Raw genomic sequence first — 24,264 nt, 5'->3', positions numbered from 1 at the left:
TCACATGGCTGCATTAACTTTGGAATCTCATCTCTCCTGTTTATGTTCATGCATTTGCGTGAGAAGGTTCCCAACATTGACCGGTCAACCTTGGGAGGAATCTTTATCCTTGAACACATCGCAGTAAACCTCTGTGCATGATGATTCATATATATATATATATATATATATATATATATATATATATATATATATATATATATATATATATATATATATATATATATATATAGAAAAGCTCTATTTACATAGAATATATATTATTAACAAAATGTACGCATCTTGAAAGCTGTAGCCGGACAGTTCATAGGCTACTAGCATTGTGCTTCCAAATTAAGGTCCTAGTTAGAAGTGGATGCTGCAAGATCTTGAACATGATAGTTTATTCCTTTTCTCTGAATGCAAGTTATCACATTTTTGTATGCACTAAAGGTCAATTAGATTTTCTGAATTTTAGGAGGCGAGTGATTGAAATCTTTGTTTTTTCTCTGTGCTGATGTCAAAAGCACAGTTTGTATTAGAGTATCGAGGTCATATATTTAGATTTTTCTTTGGTAAATAAAAATGTGATACCCCAGGTGGTGATGGCCACTGCCCACCACGAATCCACACCAATTTCCTCCTTCCCTCTATATATACCCCTAGTTGCTCCATCGGAAATAGTAGACGTGGTGGGAGAGGAAGTCGAGATCTACATGGACGAGAAGTGGAAGGCGGCGAATAAGGAGATTAGGAACAGCCGCAGCGGGGGCAGAAGAGTGGTGGCGGCTGCGGAGGAGGAAGGGGGGCCGTTCTTGAAACGGTCGGCGAGCACAAGGGAAGGCCGGCGGAGGACGACGACGATAAAGACGTCGCGGTCCTTCTCCAGCCGGTGTGCCAACCAAGTGAAGGAGCAGAGGGCGAGGTTATACATCATGCGCCGCTGTGTCACGATGCTCGTTTGCTGGCGAGACTACCACTGACAGAAGAAGTACACAGTTAAATAGTAGTAGGTTTCTTCTCTTTTGTGTATACGTTTTACGTAAGGATCTGTGAGCTCACAGCTTCACTGCACTTTGCAATGAGCAGTGAGCTCACGGCTGCTCAGCAGAGTCATTTAGGATCCATATGCTTCGCTGTTATCGACTCTTGCTTCTTTCTTCTTGATATCATCGAATGGATCGATAGAGTTTGCTGATGGAAGAAAGCGGGTGTTGTGATGGCATTGCATATCACTTGTTTGTTGCATGCACTCAACGAGTTACGTTGCGGGAAGCCATACCGGTAAGCCATAGATGGAGTTAGACGCGGTTGGGCTATGAAGAGAGGCCTCCATGAAGTTATTCCGCTCTCTTCCCCATACTTCTCTTCTTGTGTGAATAAAATACAGTGATGTGCAACCGTTGATGCTCGTTCCAATCTCACATGGTATTGCTACACATCCAGAGAAACATTGCTGTCAAGATTAGATAATGCAGGTCATGGAAATATAGAGCCACAAAGTAGAACAAATATGGAGAAACCACCATGTCCACAGTTGTTAGATGCCAATATAATCCATCTTCCTGCCAACAGTGTCTAAGCGGAGGAATCTTAGATTGGTTAAGATTGATAGGAGACGAGAACTGAGCTTTTCAACTCTTGTTAAGAAAGAGTACTAAAGAAGGGAGAGAGAGGAACCTAATCAAGTTGAGTAATAATGGGTGTTGTTCGTGAAAGGTTTTATCGCACGTTTGTTCATGAAAAAGAAACAAAAGAATGTTTGAAATCTATAACTTAAAAAGAATAAGAGAAAAACTTGAACTACTTTGATGTTAACTCACGATTAATTTCAACATGCTATCGAGTCAAGGTTAAAGAATATGAACTAGTGAAATGTTGATCGTACTCGAGTGAGTGAAGAAGAAAAATAGATCTAATCATAGTTTACCTTAACCTTATAAATAAAAGATAGTTAAAGCAAAAATTCATTTGTATGAGAGACAGAAATTGAAAAAGATTTAAGGGAATAGTCTCACGTATACAAAGTTTAAAAGAGTAGGATGAGATACAGTCGATTTGATTAACAAGCTTAGATTTTCATGTTAATTTTGATGTATGTTTTTCTGACTTGGAACTTTTCATTAATTTCAAAATCATAGTTATAAAAAATTAGATCTTCTTGATCCACTATATAGACCATCTAAGTATGATTTTTTTAAATATTATTTATCAAAGATGCTTTTTTGTTCTTTTAATAGCATAACATATGAACTTTTTTCTTTAATTATATATATAACATTGGAATATATTTTATTTTAAATTTTATTGCAGTACACATTGAATTAGATGTGGGTTTACGTTCAGTGAAGTATTGCCTAGATAGGTCGTTAAAAAACAAAAAAATGCTAAACCAATGACTCTTATTATTCCTCCTAACCTCATAGATCTGTAACTTTCGAAATTGTAATAATGTGCTGAGGGGCCCAAAAAAATTCCTTTGGCAACACTCCTCTCCTCCACATTAATTAGTAGTAAGGTTCCAGAAAACCCATGGCTTTCCTCCTCGGATCACGTCAAATCCAGGATTTGCATCGTGATTACTTCCATGCGGCGGCCTCTGCTGTTAAGAGCCTTCGCATTACATGAGAAAGCGTGCTTTCTTTTATGATTGGGATCGTTTATTTGAGGTGGGAAGAATGAAAGGTGAAGATGAATGCGTTAATCTCTCAGCTAGCAATGTCAAATTAGGATTAGTCGAGCAAGGGTTGGTCCACCGCATAGTTAAAGAGCATTACATTCTCTCATCATTAGTCAGACTTAGCTTCCTGTTTCTTGGTCCGTTGAAATGTGTCGTTAATGACAGAAATATATTCTACAATATTATAATTTGAGATGCTTCATTTACATCGGGGTCAAGATGGCCGAGTTGGTCTAAGGCGCCAGTTTCAGGTACTGGTCCGAAAGGGCATGGGTTCGAATCCCATTCTTGACATGTTTTTTTTGAATTAACATTTTTTTGGTTTTAAATTTAACCTTTTAAGGAAAAGTATAGGGTTATTATGCATTCTCGTGCAATATAATTTATGCAATTAGCATCAAATAAGTTTATTAGATTAAGGCTTAACTTTTTGCATTGCATTTATAATTATCATATCTTACGAAATAATCTATTAACTAATCATCACATGGAGTTATGATCATCTTCTATTCGTTTGCTTACGTGGATAAAAATTCGAAGAATATTCTACAAGAGTATTCTTTGCCCTCGTGCGAAATATTTTACCTTCCTACAATCATGTATAAAATGACATCTTGAACACAATAAGCAGGGACTTTTTTTTTTTATCACCTATATTTGTATTCACATACTTCATATTATTAACTTGGGCGTCGAAGGGATTGAGCTGAGAAACCTCCATTGACTTTGATCTTCATACAGGTGGTGCTTTGCAAACTCGATATTTTCATCGTGGAGGCACTTCGAACAACCCTGCATGTGAGTCCGAACCATGTCGAGCTGATTAAGACGTCAATAATATATATTTTTATTATTTTGATACTAGAAGAAAAGTCTGATGTTACAGGAGCGTTTATCTATCGACTCTTTCGATGAACGAATATCGAGAAGGCCATGCCTTCGACTAATAATATTTTCACTCAAAGGATAGCAGCCACTCTTTTCGCACATGGATGAATCCACATTGGTACAAATGTCGATGCGATGTTAGCGTCCGTTCAACTACCTGGGTCTCTCGTTCTCATGGTGACCTTGAGCTACTTGCTCGTCCCTATCGAATCGTTTTTGAACCTTACCTAGCATGTGTAAACGCTAATGGACATAATGCAAGGTGTTGCTCCACTCTTGCCCCATCTATCATAATAGGGGATGCCACCATCTCAGCTACGATCAGTAGCTCAATCGCCATAGGCACCAGCACCCATTGGGGTCCTCCCACTCGATGCAATACCGACATCTCAAGGGCTTCCAAGGCCTTTCGAATCTTTGATTGAGGAAGCACCTTACTCCTTAATTGTGGAGTTCAACGGACTACCACACCACTATTCTACTCTACCTGAATCCTAAACCCAATCGGTAAATTCAATGGATGATTCCTTGAGGATCTAACTTTGGCAAATGAACCAATATTTAGAGAAGATACGATGAGAATTTCAATGATGCGAAAGGGAAGGCTTTGCCAACACTATCTCGGGTCGATCGTCATTGACTCAAGATATTTAGGAGGAGTTAATCATTGCCAACGTTCGCCTCTCATCGTTGGAGGCCTTTAATGGCAGTACCAACCCGTTGGAGCGCATCATTGTTTTTCATACCCAAATGTCATTATATGATACTTTAGATGTCCTGATGTGTCATGCCTTCCTAACAATATTAAAAGGCTCGACACGAAAATGGTACGCGATGAGTCATGTCAAAATCGCTCTTTATTAACTTTTTGCTTAACTCATAAGGAAATTTGAGCTTCACTTTCTTGAGAATGTAAGTCCGAGACCATAGGCGATAATTCTTCTCGAACTTACATAAAGGGAGGAGAAAACACTTGAACTTCATTACTTGCTTCACCAACAAAATCTCACTAGAAGAAAACCCACCACTTGTATGACTAGAAAACCTACTCCTCAACAATATTATCCTCTATCATCATATAATATATATATATTTTTTTTTTCATACTTCTTAATATGTTCCATCATGCAATGATAATAAATAACGATACAATTTTCAATGTCTTTTTTTTTTCTCGATAATAGAATTTTCCTCTCTTTTGAGGAGGCATAATTTTTTTTTCATCTCTCATAAATAGTCCATCAACATGTCGTGCCTTAGAAGACCAATAAAATGCACAACTTCAATCAAAGATCTCCCACAAGAAAAGGGAAAAACTCCTATTCAACACATTCACGATTTATACAAGCTTACACGTATGGCAAACTCCTATTCGAATTTGATACGGTGCTGAGCTCATGCGAGGTCTCCAATGGTCCACACATATGGCACTCTTACAGGCGCCTCAGCAAAGGGTGGTCAAGAAGTTGCACCTCGTCCCGACCATCAAATCTGCTACAAACTTGGTGATCTTCTGCAACCACACCCTGGTTAAATGCAGAGCAATCCCCTGGATGCTTCCTTTGCCAGTTCCTGAGACCTTTCCATGTTCCTGAGAAGCCAGGAAACAGAAGCAATAGGGTGAAGAAAGAGAGGAAGGACAGCAGATGGCTCAAACAGAACGAAGCAGATCATATCCGGTCTACCCTCAACGAGAACAGCTTATTCCAAACAAGAATCTACGCTCCCGGAAAGGTTCAAAACTTGACATGATAGTTACCCGCTCATCTCTACGTTTGCTTCTTATTTTGCTACATCATTGCAATTCAATGTATGTGAAGGTGAATCATCTCCAAATGGACATTGGTTGGCGCCGACAACACCAACACTGGTAAACTTGTACAACGATGAGGATGATTTCAGTCACCACCAACAGCAGGCAAAGAAGTCGATCATGGTGAGGGTGAAGGAGAAGGCAAAGAAATGGAGGCAGATGCTTGTGAAGAAAAGACATGGAGGCAAAGAAAATAGTGTCACACCGCCCTGGGGAGTTAGCTTGGACGAGGCAGACGAGGAAGATCCTAATTACCAAGGAGCCCCAAGTAATTAGCCACACCCTGCACCATTTAAACCAAAATCTAAGAGAACTTAGTGTTTGGCTCATTCACCATAATGGCTTAATCTAAGCATATCAGATGTTTCTTACCTGTGACGTCAGAGTACGAACCAGAGATGGCACTTGATAGTTATGAAGATTCGGCTTCGGATGATCAGTCAACAACTCACTACCCCAGTCCCAGCGAAAATTCAACAATCACTCAGCTCAGCGCTTTTGATAGAGAAATAGAGATGAAGCAAGCTAATGATGGGCATAGGCAACCAGCATCGGACCATGGTGGTGACGTAAAGGTTATACCTGCACCACCAGAAACAACGGTGATAACTCCAACCAATGAAAAGACAATGGTGAAGGATAAGTACTTACCTCAACCACCGGTCAGCAATGGTGGTGACAATGACAAGACCCTGAGCGAGACGGTAACGGAGACGCTTGCTCCGGTCTACACCATGATTTCAAAGGCAACCCAAGCACTAAGCTCCAAGATCCAAGAATCAGGGCCAAGGTATGAGACTACTGCAAAGCAAGTATGGGATAAGGGAGTCTCAATGAAAGAGTATCTGATGCAAAAGCTGGAGCCCAGGGAGGAAGACAAAGCACTCCGTGATGTCATCACCGATGCAGTAACCCCAAGGAATGTTAGGCATAGCTTTGCTGATGTTGGCATTGCATCAAACAGGAAGGAACCAGTTTCTTCTTTAATGGCAAAGGAAGAGCCCATACCACTTGCTGATCCTCGCTCAGGTAGGAAAATTGCACAAGTGCGTACATTCACAACATATTAAGTGACTGTTTAGACTCCAAAGTGTTGGAAGTTTTCATCGAAATACATCGAAACAGATGGAAGGGCACTTCGAGCATACACAAGCTGAGGAGGTAGATATGCAGTATATCAATGAGCACGAAGCATCCGTAGCAGGGTATCATCATATACAAATGTCTTAAATTTTCATGAGGGTAAGACCACGCCAACTGTGGTAGCACATTTGTTCATTTAGCAAGATTGAGCCTAAGAGCTATTGCTTACAAGATCATCCTTTGCAAGCTTTCATAGTACAGTAATTCTCTTTCTCACTTCATAGTTCTCAGCATAGAGTTTAGACGAGTCATGAGTTTGCCTCGCCTCATTTTATAATATGCCTATGCATCTTTAAAATGATAGAATTGATCGTATGCATCTTCAGAAGCTTCGATGTCTGACATGCGTCAAGATGATGGGTTTACACGGCTTAGCTGAAGACAACAACAGCTTGAAATCTATAGAATAACCATATTTCTAACTTTCTAAGTATTTTTCATTGAGATATGCGACACCACTCCACCTGAAGTAATCACTTGCATAGTGTCGAGTCAATTACCAAATAGGTGAACAGTCATTTGTTTAGAAGATTGTCTGACGGTTAAAACTATAGGTTCTAGGCACCAAATATTCATCAAATCCTGTTATAGGTTTGGCATTCAAGCCAAACTTGGTCTAGGACATCAGACCGTTTAAGCTCCAGGAATAAAAAATGAGAGCATTGCCCATCAAGGTGGTGATACAAGAATATCATAAAAAGGTATTAGTTAAATTCTCTCCGTTTAAATCAGTTAAGCATACGAGGCGACAGAAGAAATAACTACATACAAGACTGGCAAATGGTCCAACCCATTGACATCAAAGCTGATGTATAGAACAATCTTTGTTGAACAAAGGAGAGTACCTCTAGTGTTTTTCTTGAGCATATGCGTTTAGTTCTGTAAATTATTCAGCATCCAGCATGAGTACATGAATGGGGACACTTTAACATGATTAAACCATATGAGCAACTTAAAGTTTTTAGCACTCACAACATGGTTTCCAATACAGCTAATTCAATACTTAAGAAGATAGGCTTTTATCGTAGTCGATAAAATCACTGATAAATTTCAGCTGAAGCTTCTATAGAAGGCTGCAGTTTGCCAAACCAGAACAATCCTCTTTGAAGAATTCAAAGAATCTCTGAATTCTATTGAAATTCCATATAGACTCTAATAAAGATTCAACTATAAACAACATACCCTAATCAATATCCTAATATCTGTGTACATTTACAGGTGAAGGTTTCAACGATCTAACACGACCATCATCAATTACTCGATAGAGTGAATAAGCATATTACATTTAGCAGACACAACACGATCTGAAGCCAAAAGGTTGCTAAACCTAATCATTCCATTCGTTTGATCCGTCACAACGACGACAAATTGACCAACAGACTCCCCACAAAGACACCACGAAACCCTAGCGCACGATCGGGCGAAGCAAACCCTAGAAACATGAACACGGCAAGCACGAGAAGGGAGAAAGATGAGCCAGAGTGGAGAGAAACCGAACCTGAGTCTCGCGAAGGCGTCGATCTGCGGCGACCGAAGCGATCGTTATAGCCGACTCGTTCATCGACCGGGCTGGACCTAAATTTCCGAATGGGGTGCTGAACCGCCGAGTCAGATCCCGAGCCGGGTCATGGGCCGACGTTATTGTCGCTAAGGCCCGGTACAAATTCGGATGCTTCTTTGAGATGTGTGCTTCTCCGATGTGTCTTTCTTTGAGATTTGTGCTTCGAAGAAAAATTGACTTGGAGACCCAATCAGCCTTCATTTGCATTGCTACCTTTTCATCGATTGCTTGTTGTTGGGCTAATTTTGATGGAATTAATCCTCCATTACTTTAATGTGATTTTATTTAGTATTACCATCATACAAGCAATTGGGGGCGGCAGATGGATTCCGTGATGATGCATTGTTGTGATCACAAACAAATAGGCCTTCCAAAACTGAGGAAAATGCACATAATATATGTATCACCGATACAGAGGCTGATAATAATATTCGCCCACTTGTCCACACAAACTACAAGCCTGGAATTTATGCATGCAGCTCTGCGTTCATCGAGGATCGTAAGAGACGGATGGGCTGCTTTGCCTGCAACCATCATGGAGTTACTGGTAGAAAGAGCCAGTCTTCATGGCATCTGCGTTGGCGTCTCCGAGCGCAGCCTCGCTCAGGTACTTGTCGGCCAGCTGCACCCTTTTCACGTTCTCCTGTTCCTTCACCAGCATGTTGCCATACTCCATCAGCGTATCCAAGCTCATCTTGGGCTGCTCAAAGGTTGGTGGCCCTTCGAGCGAGTTGACCAGCTTCTTTCCAACCTTGTCCACTCCAATGTCTCCCACCCACTTCCTCACTTCGTCATCGTAGACCCTGGCCCGAAGAGCACCAAAGAAGTCTGCACGTTGGCCATGGAGATACATGCGTTCGGATGAGTCGGTGACAGATCATGTGAATCTTGTGTTTTTGGGAAGCTTACCGATGGACTGTCCCGGGAAGGAGTCTACGAGCTTGACGATGTCCTCCGTGGGGACGTTGTCGGTCCTGAAGATGCCCGTGCAGACGCCGATGCGGTCATCTCTGGTCGGCGCCCAGTAGAACTTCTCCATACGGCCGTCACGAATGAGAGGCGCGTAGAGAGTGGAGAAGTCGTTGCCGGTGACGATGATGGGAACGCGAGGGTTCTCCTGCTTGTTGTACATTCCCGGGAGCTGCACGTTGGTCGGGTTGTCGGCGATGTTCATCAGCGTGGCGTTCACCATCTGGTTGTTGACGGTGTATTGGGTGGTGCCGCCGAGCCTTCCCGCTCCTGCGTCGAGGTCGTTGATGAAGAGGCAACACATCTTCCCCTTCTTAATGATGTCTGCTGCCTCACGGTACCGCTGCCTGATCAGCTTCGCTGGCTCACCTGCGTTGCCGCTTTCCAGTTCTCCAGCGCTCATCATGATAGGGCTGCCAAGTGTTCGACACGGAGCATGAACGAGAGACACCAAAGACCTCTGAGCCGTAACAACATGTCATGAACTCAAGGAAGCACTCACTTGATCCCCATCTTGGCGAACACGAGCTCACATTGGAATGACTTCCCTTGGCCTTTGCCTCCCCAGACACCCAAGATGAGGGGAACCTGTCACCGCCCAGTTAGAATCCACATCAACCAGAAATCAATGGCAGCGACCGCATGAGGTGAGGTAGGATGGGATTACCTTGATGTTCGGGAGGGCCATGAAGTTCTTGGTGATGTGCACGACAAGCTTGTCCATGAAAGACGGAGCTATGTAGAAGCCGTCCTTGGTGTTGTCGAACTCGTATCTGAGACCAAACGGTTCAGTGGATACCGACGAGGAAGAAGGCTGAAAGCTATGATAGATCAAGATATCGAATGGTTCCTTACTGGCGAAGACCCTGGCTGATGTACTCGTAGGAGGTCATGACGGGGATGTGAGTGCCGTCGCCCATGGGAGCTTGGAAGAGCGAGTCGACGAGGCCCTTTCCCCTGGTGATGTCCTGCTGGTCGTCGGAGACGTCGTAGGCAAGCCCAGACCATTTGTCCTTGGAAGTCTGCTTCGACTCATCGAGATCAGCAGCCAAGACCTTGAAAGTGCCGGTGGAGTTCCTCCCATGGCTCGGACCGGAGTTCACTTTCTTCAGGCTGCTCCCGAAGAAAGCCGAGCTCGGCACCGGGGCTCCCGAACTGGAGCCATGCAGGCTCAACTGGAGCAAGAAACAGATCTACATAACCAAGAATTCTCGACAAGGACGAAGAGAAAGGTGGGCGGAAGACAGCAGTACCGGCACTCTGTTGACGGCTCCCACGGTGGAGACAGCGGCAGCCATCTGGAAGCCGAGGGATAGAGCGAGACAGATAGACGAAAAGCTTCGACGGACGGAGATCGAGGAAGACTAGCCGCACCACTCGAATGCCAAACTTGTTGGAAGTGGGAGCAATTTTATATGGGGAAGCTGTGGACTGAACCATGGTGTGGAGTGCAATCTCCGAGCTCTTTCTTCCTCATGATGATCCTGTGGATCGTCTTGATGGACTGTAAGGGCCACAGGCTCGAGATTAGGGTCGGGACACGCGTCGCCGCCGCAGCCGATAACACAGTGTTACGTGAGCAGCGTCCAGATCAGAACATTCAGATGCCTGTGGCTTCGGTGGAGGAAGAGAGCGGAGTGTGGCTGTGAGCGCAGATGTCTTCTTTGCCACCCGATGTTCTTTGGGTGCTCATCACCAGATAAAATGCAGAGAGAAGGCATTAAGAAAACAGAGGCCCTATGTTTTCTTGTGCATCCTTTTCCTCCCGAAAGAATTGAATGGAGTGCAAAATATTTCGGAAGGCCATGACAGCAAACCAATTGTCATTATTGCAGGACTGTGGCAACACAAAATTTGATTGGTTGCCTTACTACCAATTAGAATCCTCAGAATCAGAAGACACCAAAACTTTGTCTTCTCTTACTTGGTCAAGAAGCTGCAGATGATAGATAAGCCTGAGGAAGAAATGAGAGCCAGGAATTCTTGCAAGAAATCTGTGTGGTCAGCAAACGAAATGGCACAAAAGGTCCTAACAATTTTTCTCCATCTTCCTCCCCAGAAAGCTTTTGTTTTAAGGTTCTTCTATCGAAGCTCATCACACATGCCTGGTTAAACTCTGGTGGATGAGCATGCTTTCCAGTGAAGTTAGATAAGAGTTGGGACTTCCAACTTCAATCTGGCTCAGTAACAGTGGGTGGATGATAAGCTAAGCTAAAAACAATTGCCAAGGACATGCAAATCAACAAGAAGGTGCACATCATACTCTACTTTTGCTCCTGCTGTCTGAACTACCAAACCACACTTAGCCACTTCAACACGAAGAGCTTCTTCTAAACTGGACTTATCCTTGCATCCACTGGCAGTTCATTTGGTTACATGGTACATTGATCTTAGAATTGTGAAGATTGCAGTTGAAAGCAATGAAAGGAGCAAGTGAGGAGTATATAGAAAGCTGTCTTATACTATTATCAACTTAAGAATGAAAATAAAAAGAAATAACCATTATAAATAAAAAAAATTGACACTCAGCGATATATAGTCGATACCTCGGTAACATGTGGTATATATCTTCGGATCGACGACTTAAAAGAATATGTGATTGACACCCTAGTATCATATTAAAGAATGATTCCGAGATATTCGAATTTCACACGTAATTAAACATACAAAAACTTCCAAATAACTTTGATCATCACCTTTTCTCCAACCCTGATTCTCAGGATACTCTTTCAATTTTGATGATCATCTGTCCTATCCTATTATATGAACTCTTAGATATGCAATTATAAGATCATTACCAATGATGAATTCTTCTTTTTCGATCAATATCTCATCACCAATAATATGATTTCATTTTTTTTTTCTATTTTATGTCATAAAATAAGTCACCATATGTCCAAAAACATGGGCATATATGATTATTATTACTTAATTCGAATCTATTATTGGTCGTATAGCCAACCCGAGTGACAGTAATGCCAAATACATGGAAGAGTCGTATTCTTATACTATGAGGTCCTCAGGAGATACCGATGGGCTTATGTTACTTCTACGGATCAGCCCATTCTCTTGGCCTGGTGAATCCACTAGTGGGCCAAATCTGAGGCCCAACACACGGCGATGTTCCCCGCGCGAGCCCAACTATAAATGCGCGATCTCTGCGTTTCGAAACCATCTTTGCCGCCTGCGCTCTCGCACCCGCTCGTGGCCCTCGCATCGAATCCCTAGAGGAAGGGGAAGAAGACGCCGGGCGGCTTCTTCCTGTTCCTGGTAAGCGAAATCCTCTTTCTCGCGATCGAAGGAACCGATTCGGTCTTTAATGGATTTACTGTGATAAGTCCAAGGATTGCGAGTAGGGCGACCTTCTTGGGGTTTGAGGATGAAGCCCTCATTGGCTTTCGTTTATGGACTTCTCGATGTCTATGCTTTTAAGTATATCATTGTTGTGCAGAATGCAGATGCTTAATTTTAAGTTGTTATGCCGGTGGTGGATGGGAAACAGATTCAGATCCAACTCACGGGATTTCTGGAAAAGAAGTTCTTGAGGAGCTTTGGGGATTTCTGCTCAGTTCACAGAACAATTCGAATGGTGGCATAACAGCCCAATAACAAATGTTTGGGGGAAACAAGCTAGCCATGTCAGGTTAAGTTCATTCTTTTATCTTCTCTAATGTCAAACTTGATTCTCAAGTTATCTCTGCATCCATGCTGATTCTAATGTTCGGGGAGAATGTGTCTTCGATGAATGGTAACAATTCTGCAGCAGGTATGAGAAAGCAAAGGACCCATGCTAATGAATTCATTCGTGAAGAGTATTCTTTTGATGGATTATCTGTCGATCAGTCTCCAGGCTCCTGAGGTCATTCTGCAAACATGAGCTTAAAAAGGAAGGAAACTCAACGTAAGAGGTGATCAACATTTTACTTCTGCTATTCTATTGTCAATTGCATTGTTACATCTTTCTTATGTTTTGAACAAATTTCCCTATCTCCCTTTTTGGTTATACAGCAAAGCAATTAACTTTTTGATTAATTGAAGTGATCATAGACCACTTACAAATTCTGAGATGACATAACTCTATTAGTTATTATAGTTTCAAAGAAATCATTCAGTTGATAAGTTGTATCAATGATGTGTCTGAGTCAAACTGGTTAAAATTAACACGTATGAGATTAAAAATCAATTCAGTTAAAAAGCTTAAGCTTATTAAGTTATGTGCCAAACCTAATATATCATACAGATTTTTTAATCCTTAATTATGCAAGGCTATTCTAGTCCTTTTAATCTTCACCTCATACATAAATATTCTTTTAACATCTTTCCTTTATTCATAAGAATATATCAAAGAGCGATTAGACATGTTCTCTTTTTTTACTTGACTGTGGTCAACATCTAGCTTTCTTTTTTTTACTCATTTATTTTTCCTTTGAGGATCTTGGTTTTGAATTTTGATATCATATTGAACTTAACAATGAATCTAAAGTCAAACTAGCCAATGTTAATATACATGAAATTGAACAATAATTTAATCCAAAAGATTAAGATTCTTAAGTTATGTATCAAACCCGATATATGCCGCCTGAATCTTTCAAACCCTAATAACAGACTTGAATATTCTCTTAAATATTCTTGATATGATACTTATAACAGGGGGCAAGTATATTAAAATTCTAACACATTCTGGCTTAATTATTTCACTAGAATCCGTGAACTGTGATCTTTATACAAAAAAAAAGGAATTGGAGATGGTCTCACTAGACATAGGTTACAGAAGGAAGTCATAGAAAACTAGATCTAAGGAATTGTTGGCAGAAATCTGGGATAGCAAGAAAATAAGATGGCTATTGTGGAAAAGTCTGAACATGGCAAGGATGGAAGGTGGAGTGCGAAGTGAAAAAAAAGTAGTAGAGTGACTCGAATGACTCTAAAGAATTACCATGTGGGTCCTTCATAAAATAGATAAAACAGGTAGCAGAGACAGCCTGTTAAGTCTTTGGTGCAACAATTAGAAATCTGACCTGCAAAAAGAAAAATGTGAAGACGGGAGCTGCAGCAGCTCTCTGTAAAATGTTTCCGAATCTCTTAACCGATTGCTTGCCGATTCCGAGTCTGTTTGTTGACTGCGATTGGATGAGGTTTGTATTTCCATCGGAATCAGCTAATTGTATGAACGTGGACTAGCCAATGAAATGTTTAGGTTAGTTTCCCATCCCCATCTCATGTGCTGCACTATTTTTGGTGTGGGTTCCATGGAATTAATTATCTGTACATATTGCTTTGAATCACCACATGGTTTATCGACTGGGGATGGACTCGGTTATGCTGGTTGTATGTTCAATTGAATTCTTGGGAGTCACTTCTTGTTTTCATATGGGTCCCACTTTTTATTTCAACCAATATTCATAAATGCATAGGGTGAAAAGACTGCTGCATGGATAAAGTTGCATACGGATAAATTTATTTGTTGTGAATCACATATTTATAAGTTCTACAACGACAATCTTTTTGCCCTTCATGTTTTTCAGTCAACTTTGCTTTTGATATCACTGAGTTAGTGACTGTAAATAAGTTTGATGTGCTCCTTTTTCTTTATTTGCTTTCGTGATTTTTTGTGCAAATAGTCATTAATCGCCGATGGCGCATTCTACCTAGTTTCTGTATGGATGTTCATTAATCATATTTTTGATAGGCAATTGGATCTTCTGAAAAGACATGTACAAAACAAGTTACAGGATCTTCAAACAAAACGGAATATGGTCACGGAAGGGTAAAGAACATTCGAAAATGGTATTTCTCATGATAAATGACATTTGTCCAAGATGACCACATGAGATGCATCTGTGTCCAAAGAAGTGTCTAATAAGCTGGTCCTTAAAAGCTCTTATGTGGAACTTTCTGTATTTGATGCCATAAATCGGTTAGTGATGGTATACAGAGAGTCATGTTGTCATATTATCTGTGAAGATATCTAAGAGAAAAACAGAAACAAGCAGTGAAATTCATAGGTATCATTAGGATTCTGAAGAGACCGATATGCCTAAATATTAAAGGAAGGCCATTAGGCATTAAATGTTTGTCTCCATAGATAAAGTTTTCCTCCATCACCTCCACTTTGTGTTAGACAATCATCGTAAGGATTAAGCACATCTTTTCGTATAGCATACTGTTTTATGCATTCTATTTTACTTTGACAGCTAAAGTGGCAAAATAGGGATGCCATTGAGTTGAATTTGTGGTGCAACTTTGGCACACATGACTGCTATGTCTTCTTGGTATTTATATATAGCTTTATAAAGACTTTTTTTTTTTTTTCTTTCTGTTGGAGCTTGAATTACTTTAAGGCTTTAACTTTGCTTTGACTAGCCACATCTTGTACTTGATACTTCCTTTAGGATCTATATGCTAGTTCCTTGTAGTTCAAATCTCATCCATCATAAGCTGCGAGGGCCTTCGCATGATATTTCTTCAGTATTTGGTATCCGATAACATCCTCAGGAAAAAGTGACCTTGTGGTGCATATGGTGTATTGAGAATCGAAAGCTCTAGTTGTTACGGTAAGTAACTTTTTAGCCGTGACTTCGGGGTCGACGCGGTTGGTTCAGGGCTCCAAATGACTCGGGTCAGACGTGACTCCCTTTGAAGTCCCGGGGCGGCGGATGCGGGGGATCTCGCTGGGAAACTCCGCCTTGTCGAGCAGGCTTAACAGCGGTCGGGTGCCTGCACACAGGTCGGGTCGGTAGCTCGGCCCGACCCCTCCGACGATCAAGTCAGTGGGGAGAAGTATATTATTGAGATCTCGATCCCCCCCCCCCCCATGTCCGATGGGTATTTATACAAGGGGTTTGGTGTTACCTGATGGGCCATCCTGCAGGAGGAGGGTCGTACCTCTGATGGCGTTTGTCGTCGTCACGGGCGTTGCGTGGAGAGCCGAGCTTCGGCAGGGTGAGGTGAGCGTCGGTCAGCCGATGGGGTCTAGGTACGGTGGGTGTGGGCGCATGTCGTGTCGTCATTAACGTTCGTTCTGGGGCAGTGTGCCGCACAGGGTGTCCGAGGTGGGGGGTGTATTACGTCAAATCCGGAGTGCAATGTCAGGTCAGTTTTTACCCCTATCACTAGTCATATCGCAACTATTGAGATCCCAAATGGGTAAAGGTAACTTCATTGGTAAGTGTTAGTACTTGAAAAAATTAATTGCTCCTTTTTTTCTTCTTCGTGAAGACTGATTCGACTTTGTGGTTAACTTATTGATAGGAACACTGTCAAGAAAGACGTGGTAGAGCCTCCCATGCGCAAGACCTCCTGTACTACCTCAAATCAGAATTAACTGCTGCAGATATAACCTGTAATCCACTTGCTCTGCAGTTGACATTCTATACATAGTATGAGTAATATGAGTTGCGCTGTGTAATTCCTTTTTGAGTTGCCTTGGTATCAATAAGTATCTCAAACCTGTCTTTGCAAGCCGCATAGTTACATCACAAATAATTCTATGAATTTTCGCTATCGTACTTAAAGACTTATCGTCATGCTTTCAGGTTCACTGCAATTTTGTTCCCTTCGTGCAACGAATGGAATCCGTGGCTGTACCTGTTTCACGAGGAAACGAGACCTTCGGATCTGCCATGCCAAGAGTTTTCTCTCCGTCCAACACAAATCCGGATAAACTACACACGTTCGATAACTGTTCGAGGTCAGCACAACAAAGCCGAAGCAGAGATGGCGGCCCACCACAGGGACAGGACGAAGCGCGAGTTGATGGCGAGTCGGAGGCGCAGATTGGGCCAACGCTCCTCTGCCGTGCAGGTGCCGTGAAGATGCATGCAACCGGACATTGGGATAAGAAAGCGGCAAGCGCCGGATGTCGACACCCATCCCTTTATTGTGCTCAATGATGTGAAAGATTCTGCAAGCACGTGGTGTGGAAAGGTACCGTCTCTTGCCCCTTCGCCACAACTTCCTTTCTTTTATCCCTATACACACAGTTGTACTTACTTGATATCACGTCTCCTTGTTCTCTTGCTCCCCAGCACCACCAGAGACTTGCTTCACAACAACAGGGTGAGAGGACCCAGAGAGGTTGTTGGTATTATGAGAAGGACAGTTGTGTTCTACACCACACACGCTCCAGGAGAGAGTGGGAAGCTAAATAGTCGATAGAACAAGGACGATGGGAGCTCGGTTAAAGTGGAATATCAAAACCAAAGTGGCATAAATTGGAACATCAAATTCACTTGGAATTCCTTGAACCAGTGCCGTATTTAACTTCGTTGACAAAGTGCGCTCATAAGATAAGGGTGCATCTGGTTTGACTCTCGGCTGCTGTAGTTGGAAGTTTGTTGTTTACCCACCCTTTGAATTTTCCGCAGAAGATTATTAACTAATGGCCTTCGACCCGGAAACTTCTGATAATGACACCGCAAAACACATGCAATGAATTAGCTTTCTTTCTTCTTTTCAGGATATGTTTCAGAAAAGAAGGTTTGGTGAGACCATGTGATGAAATGAACCGAGCGAAGAGAGATGAGAAGCTCCACCGACTGTCCTCACATTGTTTTGATAAGGTCTGAGACAGCAGCGCAGGAGATGGTCTTTTGACCACAGACGACTGAGACAACAGGTTTCTGGTGACTCAGAACTACTCTTACCCCTCGATAAGAAGAGCCATCAGTTTTCCTTTTGTTGATATTTTTGTTAGTAATAGAGTTCGTCAATTGCCTGTGAGCAGGTTTCATATTCTTCATTTGCAACCACGAAGGATCATGCGAATGGATGTTGCATCTAACATCACCTCCACAGATGGTTTCCAGGTAATACTCGGTTCTTGTTCATCAAATAACTACTTGACCAGTAATCTGCATGAATGTCGTCAGTCGTCTCTGGCATGAATAATCGTCCATGAATTGTTGTCAAAGGGAAATGAATGATACCTTGTGATATATATAGATCACTGCAAATAGTATACAACGCTTAATTGGAAATAGGCAACCAAATGATAAATGAAACATAAAAAACAGAAACACGAAGGTTGCACTTGAGTTTAGTAGAGTATTTTATTGAGAAAGGAATGGTTTAGTAGACACAGATGAAGGCTGCCTAAAATTGAACTCATGTTTCCGTAGCAGAAACAACATGGATTTGGAGTTTCATCTTTCTGCTGCTACCTACATGCATAGCATAAATAAACACAAGCTTTGGTCAAGTACTTATTTGAATTATGAATAGTTCAAGAATGGAGCTAATAATAATATAGGGAAAGCTAGGCACTGTCACAGGAAATGGTTTATCCAATTATGAATTTGGATCATTTTCTTCTACATTAAAGCTAAAAATGAGGAGAATATAAGCAAGATGTTGAAGAATAATGGCAAGTGGCTTAAGTTGTTAAAATACATATGTTCATATCATCATCTACACATTTCTGTATATGGGCAGACCAATATGATCATGTAAACTATAAGATATGATGCTAAAAGATTCACATGATATTAGCACATAAACATAAGGAAAACCTATAAAGCAATTATGTGTAAAATGGTTGGAGATGCATGCAATCTGCCATTGCCCACCGGCAAGATTACCGGTGCACAAGGCTCCTGCGTGATGACTTGTTTATCTCCAAACCGAAAGAGTAAATTTACTTTTGATTTAGTCCTTGTTTATCATGTGTAAAGTGTAGGTTAAATCATGATCAATCGCATGTAAATTGCAGGTTAAATCATGAAATAACTCTGTGTTTCGGATGAATTTGGTTTTGCCCATATAAATAATATCTTCAAATCCTTAGAGCAAAAATAATTGTTACTAATTCTGTTTGTCTAAAAACATAAGCAATCATTTTTGAATGTTATTTGAAAAATATATCAATCTAGTTTCAAATACCATTTCATATCTAATGGTAGCCTCACCGAAGCGATCGACCCTGAAAACTAAATACGATTATCTGCTTGTGCAATTCAGAAGGATAGACTTCAGTAGCAAGCGAGATGGCTACATGAGATAACAATAGTTGATCTCAGATCAATCTCTCAGAACATGAAGCTCTAATTCTGATAAATACAAACTCAAAGTTTGATTCCCAGCGAAAACAGAAAACTAAATGTAATAAGTCAACTGATAGTCTTATAGTTTCATACGCCACGCAGATGGCAGATAAGGAAAAGAGACCAAGAGGATCACTATGCCATTCCTGCAACTTGCAACCTAACGTTTTACCACCATTGTCTCTAATGGGTTCTTTTTCTTACCTAGAAAAGACCAAACCTAATAGAGCATGGGTGCACATCTCCCTTTCTTGGCATTGAAGCATGCACTCCAACCCCCCAACATCCTCATCCAAACTTGAAATGGAAACAGCCGACTCAGGAAAGATGCAGTGGAGCAGTGGACATTAATCAGAAATCCTCCTCCTCTCTCTCTCTCTCTCTCTCTCTCTCGCTCGGGCAAAATATATAGATTGAAGAGAAATGGTGAGAAAGAAAGAAGAAACAAACCAAAATAACCATCAGAAACTGCAGCTAACAATAGTACACGTCTAAAAGTTCACAAAATGATGCAAGAGTATTAAGATGGAAGGCATGATGTAGATGGAACAAGCAGCATGACTATTGGTTCTCCTTCTACAGAAATGTATGTTGTATGTGAAAGAGAGAGAGGTTTTGGTACTCAGTAGGATGGCGGATGACGCGAACTCGTTGAGGTCCACGCACCGAACACCTCGTGCGGCATCTGCCCATTGGGAAGCAGGCTCGGCGGTGGATTGAAGAGAGGGGGGTCGGTCGCCAATCCGGCATGCAGCTGGTGTGACGACGAACCACCACCTGCTCCATCTCCTCCTGGGCTCTGTAGCAACTGCATTTCCTCCGATCCCGGTGGTGCTGCAGCCGCCTCGGACTCGTCGTCGCCGAGCGGCAACCGTTCGTAGGTGGCATTAGCGAAGGTGGCTGCTATGATCAACACCGGCCCCGAGGCCACCAATTCCCCGGCCACGACCCCACCCACCACCTGCCCTTGCCCACCGGCGAGGTACACGGTCAGCCCCGTGGCGCCTGGGGGCGACGGCGCCGGAAGGAATGCGCCTGACACAGAGAGGATCTCGAACCGTCCATGGAGAGTGATGACGGAGCCTGGCGGCGCGGCGGGCTGCCGGAGCGTGACGTTGGTGACGACGCCGCTGCCGCTCAAAATCGAGACGCCGCGCTGACGGCGGCGGGCGAAGACGGCGATGGCGTCCATGATGTCGGTGCCGCTGACGATCTCGAGGACGTGAGAGCGGAGCGCGTTGGGGCTCTCCCTCGTGATGATGACGGGCGGCTTCGGCTTGTTCTTCGACCCGGGCGGCCGGCCCCGAGGGCGGCGTCCGGAGTTGCCGCTCCCGCCTGATCCGGCTTCGACCATGTCAAGGCCACCACCACCACCGCCGGAGTGGTCGTCTCCGGTGCCGGCGTCGTCGTCCTTGACATGGTTGTTGTTGTTGTTGTTGTTCTTGCTGCTGCTGCTGTTCGGGGTAGCGGGGTTGTCCGCTAGGTCTCGGCGGTGGGGGCTGAGTTGGGCGTTGGGGTTGCGGACATGGAGGGAAGGGGTCGAGGGAGTGGTGGCGACGACGGGGTCTATTCCGCCCATCGCCACGCTCCCCGCCCACCACCGGTTCGCCAGCTTTCCTCCCTAAGCTAACACCTCCTTCCGAGGAGAGCCAAGGCGGAGACAATCGAAAGGATTCCCTAACGAGCGGTACTTCCCCTATTGCCTTCTACGTTCCATTTCCTCCACCCAAACTCTCTCTCTCTCTCTCTCTCCCGCTTCTTCCGTAGAACACTCTCTCTTTTTCTCGGGCTCTTTTGGAGTCTTCTCCTGTGGAGTCTTCTCCTGTGGAGTCTTCAGTAGATCTCGTGAAGGTGTTGGCACCTTAAACACGTCCAGCCCCTTAACTCGACTCCGACACCTACCTAGCTAAGTATCCACCTAACCAGCTTCTGGTTCCTTGTTCCTGTCCACTAATTAAGATCCTCAAACACTGAATGCAGTACAGTAGACCATTGCACGTCCGTTCGACAACCACGGAAAGATAGCTTCAGATCCACCTCCTCTTTTTGTAGCGCAAAGTGGCTTCCTTCCCTTGTTTTTCTGGTCGCTCAAAGGTCGGGAACATCAGGTGGGTGCCGCCTTCTTCTCTTGACAGGACAAAGATGAGCCTGCCCCCCAACCCCCCCCCCTCTCTCTCTCTCTCTCTCTCCCCTCCTCCTCGGCAAACTCTAATTTTTACCCAGCAAGCTCCTACTTTTACTGCATGCTTTCTTCCCACACTTTTGGCAGTACACTCTGCTTGTACTTGCTGTAGCGGAATCCTGATTTCGTCATTCTCAGCGGTGTGCGCTTGCGATGATGATGATAGCGAGCCCGGAAGTGCGTCTGAGACCAACGGGCGACGCATGTGGTGGGGAACAAAGCGCGCAGTGTCCAAAGACCACCACCATTGGGGAAAGCGTCCATTAATCTAATGCCGGATTAAAGACGGTCCGGTCTCCTAAACAGTGCCAGCGCAGACTCCAACACCCAAACCACTGAGCACAACCCACAATTTAGCCTGTCATTAATTGCAGCTCCACCGTTTCTTTTCTTTGTCTCCTTTGTCTTCTCGATGCTTTCGGCTGCCGGTCGAGCGAAAGTTGCGGGTTTTTTTTTTGCTTAATTTATTCCAGCACTTAATTTATAATCTTTTATACAGTAATATATATATATATATATATTAATCTCGTATCTAAAATATTCTCAATCATCTATTTATTTTTCCTCCCTTCTCCTATAAATCCAAGACAGATCGATTCAATTATAACATTTCTAATAATATTTTAAAAAAAATTATAACTATATAGTTTTTTGTCGTTTTGTGTTTGAGAAATTTTTTAGGTGTTTGATTTTAGTTGTCAAACCAACCACATTATTATTTTCAACACAGCTCTTTGACATGTAATATATAAAATATATCCATAATTGAGAAGATAATTTGTCTTAGCCTGTTTGACCTGATTAAGGAATACATCATGCAATCCACATCAAGCTAAAATTGCGCATGATTCATTAGATAAAAGACACACGTAGTTAGCTTACCTAATTTAATTAAGTCAACTGTGAAACATGTCAGAAGAATGCTACATGTAACCTTGACTCGTTAAAATATTATTGATGAATTATTATTATTATTATTTTAAATAATATTGATTATGATGATGGTAATGATAATGATAATAATAATAACAATAATAATAATGTTGATGTAAACAACTTTAAGCCATGGCTTCGAGGCTGATGTGACTTGGTTCGGGTCCGGATGAGGGGGGATCTTCCGGGGACGATCCTCGTGACGGTTGAGGTGGTTGATCATAGTGGTCCGATCGGGAAGGAATCATCGTTTCCTCTGGGAAGAAACTCCTCGCTTGAGTGTTTAGTGGGAGACCTCCGCCTTCGTGTCTGCACAAAGGTCGGGTCGGGGGAGCTCGGCCCGACCCATCCGACGATCAAGTTAGTGAATAATTGCAGGGGATTTTTTATCTATGCTGGTGTCCTCTCCCTCCACCCCTCCCTTTTTTCTTAGAGTGCGAGGGTTTTTATAGGGAGGATTACCGTTGCTTGATGTGCATGCCTCGCAGGGAGTAGGATCGTACTTATGGTAGCTTCTGACATCGTCGTTGACGTGACGTGAGGGATCGAGCCTGAGCAAGGTGTTAATGTGCCTTGATAGACGTTTTCGGTCCGTATTGACCAGGTGATGTCAGGTCAATAAAGACATGAAACGTCATCAGGGGTAGCTGATGTCACGCGAGTCTTATCGTAATTATTATCCTACTTAAGGTATAACAATGACATTGACTGTCAACGCTGATGATAATGATGGTGGATATTAATTGTGGTAGCGGAAACTATACTAGTTGGAAAAAGATACACATCAATAACGATAACGATGATATTGATTACGGTGCAAAGAATGGTAATGATGGAGACCACCGTTAGTGGCTGACAGCCGCAGCCCCCCTCTCGAGAGTTCCTCTATTCACGACCGTGACAGTATTACTGCCAGCGTCACAGAGGATTCTGCAGTGGATAAGGTGCCATCGTTACCGCCGGAGGTGTGATGGTGTTCACCATGAATGCATTTTCGGCCCCCAGTCCCCATCGCTGCTGCAACTGCACAGCGACCTCCCTCGCAGATCGTCAACTCCTGTAGCTTTTGATGGTTTCGACACCCGTTGTTTTTGATCGAACCACGCACGGGAAAGTTGTATCAGTCTGCGTGAAAGAGAGAGAGAGAGAGAGAGAGGTAACGATCATGCAGTAAATCCTGGGAAACAGTCGCATGGTTCGTCTTCGGTAATGGCGTCAGGGAGTCTTGAATGGCTGGAGCGGGCAACGATGAAGCGCGGCAAACCCACGTGCATGCACTGCGTGAAGGCGAGAAATTACCGAGGCCGTGAAACGCCCATGGCGGACAAGCAGAGCGGAATCCACAGCACGCCATCTCCAGGCCTGCTACCGTCGAGAGACGGTCAGAGGGAGGGACCAGAGAGGGCGGTGCTGCTGTCGCCGTGTCCTTTTTTCTGCTCTTACTACGGTAAATCCTGGGTGGTCAAACGTTGGTCCCAAAACATTAACGTACGAATCTAAATCTTTTAATTTTCATATTTTATAATAATTATAAGATACAAAATATTCTTTTTATAAAATAATATCTTAAAATCTCTCTTAATTTATTTTAATTTTAATTAAAAGTATATGATACCGATTTAAGTGTCTAAAAGAATGAACTGCTCGAGGAAAGAAATGCTCGTATGACTAAGGGACTAACTATAAAATGGATAAATCGAGATGAGGTGTGACCTTTCTCACACTCACCTAATATATTTCAGGAGATCGAACTGAGCAACAGAGAGATCAAATTAGCATTAGCGTCAGAGTAACATTGTCAAATATGCTACTAGCAATAATGTTGAGCGAGTCATCATGAAGATTTTTGATGTTCCGATTCTCAAAACGTGATGGCATTTTCAAAGTGGATGGAATCAGCTCAATTCCGATGTGGATTGACTGAGTTCTAACGGATCCTTTAGAGCAAGCCTCGCACGAATTTGAAGTTGGGCCAAATGGGCCGATGAGCCCGCCAATTGTTCTAATCAAACCTGGTGAAATATACTAATAAGTGTTAGATTAGAGGGTGGCATAAAATGGTTTAATTAGAAAATA

General features: G+C 42.9%; 3 protein-coding genes, 1 long non-coding RNA gene and 1 other non-coding gene across 6 annotated transcripts; 3 read left to right on the top strand and 2 right to left on the bottom strand.

Annotated features, from left to right (window-relative positions):
- The first annotated feature begins 2,872 nt into the window (after window positions 1-2,872).
- Window positions 2,873-2,953, top strand: TRNAL-CAG (transfer RNA leucine (anticodon CAG)). Its single transcript has one exon. It is a non-coding gene; the product is annotated as a tRNA-Leu (tRNA).
- Window positions 2,954-5,193: 2,240 nt separating this feature from the next.
- On the top strand, window positions 5,194-6,430 carry LOC135627609 (uncharacterized). The gene is made up of 3 exons (XM_065133734.1): window positions 5,194-5,281; window positions 5,368-5,628; window positions 5,745-6,430. The coding sequence occupies exons 1-3, from the start codon at window positions 5,194-5,196 to the stop codon at window positions 6,428-6,430; spliced, it is 1,035 nt and encodes a 344-aa protein (XP_064989806.1).
- A 2,011-nt stretch (window positions 6,431-8,441) lies between these two features.
- Window positions 8,442-10,812, bottom strand: LOC135626893 (ribulose bisphosphate carboxylase/oxygenase activase 2, chloroplastic-like). Its single transcript, XM_065132700.1, has 6 exons — window positions 10,287-10,812; window positions 9,889-10,208; window positions 9,701-9,806; window positions 9,536-9,621; window positions 8,974-9,446; window positions 8,442-8,892 (listed from the first exon to the last, which is right to left on the bottom strand). Exons 1-6 carry the CDS (start codon window positions 10,329-10,331, stop codon window positions 8,606-8,608), a joined length of 1,317 nt encoding a protein of 438 aa, XP_064988772.1. The 5' UTR covers window positions 10,332-10,812; the 3' UTR covers window positions 8,442-8,605.
- Window positions 10,813-17,514: 6,702 nt separating this feature from the next.
- On the top strand, window positions 17,515-19,776 carry LOC135627286 (uncharacterized). Its single transcript, XR_010492578.1, has 3 exons — window positions 17,515-17,650; window positions 17,759-17,840; window positions 19,656-19,776. It is a non-coding gene; the product is annotated as an uncharacterized LOC135627286 (long non-coding RNA).
- Window positions 17,736-21,198, bottom strand: LOC135627285 (AT-hook motif nuclear-localized protein 23-like). 2 transcript variants are annotated; one of them, XM_065133326.1, is made up of 2 exons: window positions 19,696-21,198; window positions 17,736-17,980 (listed from the first exon to the last, which is right to left on the bottom strand). In XM_065133326.1, the coding sequence occupies exon 1, from the start codon at window positions 20,650-20,652 to the stop codon at window positions 19,696-19,698; it is 957 nt and encodes a 318-aa protein (XP_064989398.1). In that variant the 5' UTR covers window positions 20,653-21,198; the 3' UTR covers window positions 17,736-17,980. The 2 variants fall into 2 exon arrangements, with proteins under 2 accessions (XP_064989398.1, XP_064989397.1); XM_065133325.1 differs by lacking the exon at window positions 17,736-17,980 and adding an exon at window positions 18,065-18,194.
- Between the last annotated feature and the right edge of the window lie 3,066 nt (window positions 21,199-24,264).

The sequence above is a fragment of the Musa acuminata genome, chromosome BXJ2-11 (genome assembly GCF_036884655.1).
Source record: "Musa acuminata AAA Group cultivar baxijiao chromosome BXJ2-11, Cavendish_Baxijiao_AAA, whole genome shotgun sequence".
In the NCBI taxonomy this organism is placed as follows: domain Eukaryota; kingdom Viridiplantae; phylum Streptophyta; class Magnoliopsida; order Zingiberales; family Musaceae; genus Musa; species Musa acuminata.
Note: the sequence above shows the minus strand (reverse complement) of the source record. Positions and strands in the feature narration are given on the sequence as shown.

Excerpts from the sequence above, each read along its gene's own strand:
- LOC135627609 (XM_065133734.1), top strand. The coding sequence starts at position 5,194 with ATGGCTCAAACAGAACGAAGCAGATCATATCCGGTCTACCCTCAACGA. Across the intron at positions 5,282-5,367 it reads GAATCTACGCTCCCGGAAAG|GTGAATCATCTCCAAATGGA; the intron begins GTTCAAAACTTG and ends ATGTATGTGAAG. Across the intron at positions 5,629-5,744 it reads TAATTACCAAGGAGCCCCAA|AGTACGAACCAGAGATGGCA; the intron begins GTAATTAGCCAC and ends CTGTGACGTCAG.
- LOC135626893 (XM_065132700.1), bottom strand. The coding sequence starts at position 10,331 with ATGGCTGCCGCTGTCTCCACCGTGGGAGCCGTCAACAGAGTGCCG. Across the intron at positions 9,622-9,700 it reads TGGCCCTCCCGAACATCAAG|GTTCCCCTCATCTTGGGTGT; the intron begins GTAATCCCATCC and ends GGGCGGTGACAG. Across the intron at positions 8,893-8,973 it reads CTTCCCGGGACAGTCCATCG|ACTTCTTTGGTGCTCTTCGG; the intron begins GTAAGCTTCCCA and ends GCCAACGTGCAG.
- LOC135627285 (XM_065133326.1), bottom strand. The coding sequence starts at position 20,652 with ATGGGCGGAATAGACCCCGTCGTCGCCACCACTCCCTCGACCCCTTCC.